Here is a 548-nt window from a genome sequence, read left to right as displayed (position 1 = left end):
GGGGGGTCGCCCCCCTGAGCCCCGCACCCCATTTCCAGCTGATCACGGAGCAAGCCGATATCCCGCTGTCGCGGGGCGCCGAGATGAAGGGCAAGTGCGGCACCAACGAGTCGGAGCTAGAGATCTCCTGGCTGGAGCAAGCGTACACCCTCAAACTCTTCTTCCTGAAGGTACGGGGCTCCCCCCACCCCCGCACGCCCGGGAGCTGGGGGGTGCACGGCGGTATTGCCGGGGTCCTGACCGACCCTGTCTCGGCAGGAGGGGCACAACACGTCCCGGGGGCAGGAGGCTTTCTGGAGGCTCAGCCGGATCCAGTTCACCTACGACACCGCGGAGCGCACCTACTTCAAGGACGCTGTCAGCCGTAAGCGCCCCGGGGGGGGACGGGATTTAAAGCAGATCCCTGGGGTCTGGCGAGCGCGGAGCCGGGGTGGGGGGGGGACACGAAACACCCCGCGGGCTACTCGGCTAAATGTAGTTTAACGGGGAAAAAAGAAACCCCAAACCTGCCTGACAAAGCCGGGACCAGGTGGCGGTTTTAAACTGCG

At 65.3% G+C, this 548-nt stretch overlaps 1 protein-coding gene across 1 annotated transcript in view; it reads left to right on the top strand.

The window, feature by feature from the left end:
• Positions 1-44: 44 nt before the first annotated feature.
• LAMP5 (lysosomal-associated membrane protein family, member 5) overlaps positions 45-548 on the top strand; it is a 7,534-nt gene continuing 7,030 nt past the window's right edge. Inside the window, exons 1-2 of the mRNA XM_009319573.1 lie at positions 45-170; positions 259-364. Of these exons, the coding sequence (XP_009317848.1) occupies positions 84-170; positions 259-364 (193 nt within the window). The 5' untranslated portion in view covers positions 45-83. The remainder of the gene's footprint in view (positions 171-258; positions 365-548) is intronic.

This window comes from Pygoscelis adeliae, unplaced genomic scaffold (genome assembly GCF_000699105.1).
Source record: "Pygoscelis adeliae isolate BGI_AS28 unplaced genomic scaffold, ASM69910v1 Scaffold122, whole genome shotgun sequence".
Taxonomy (NCBI): Eukaryota; Metazoa; Chordata; class Aves; order Sphenisciformes; family Spheniscidae; genus Pygoscelis; species Pygoscelis adeliae.
The sequence above is the reverse complement of the archived record's forward strand: the minus strand, read 5'-3'. Positions and strand labels throughout refer to the sequence as shown.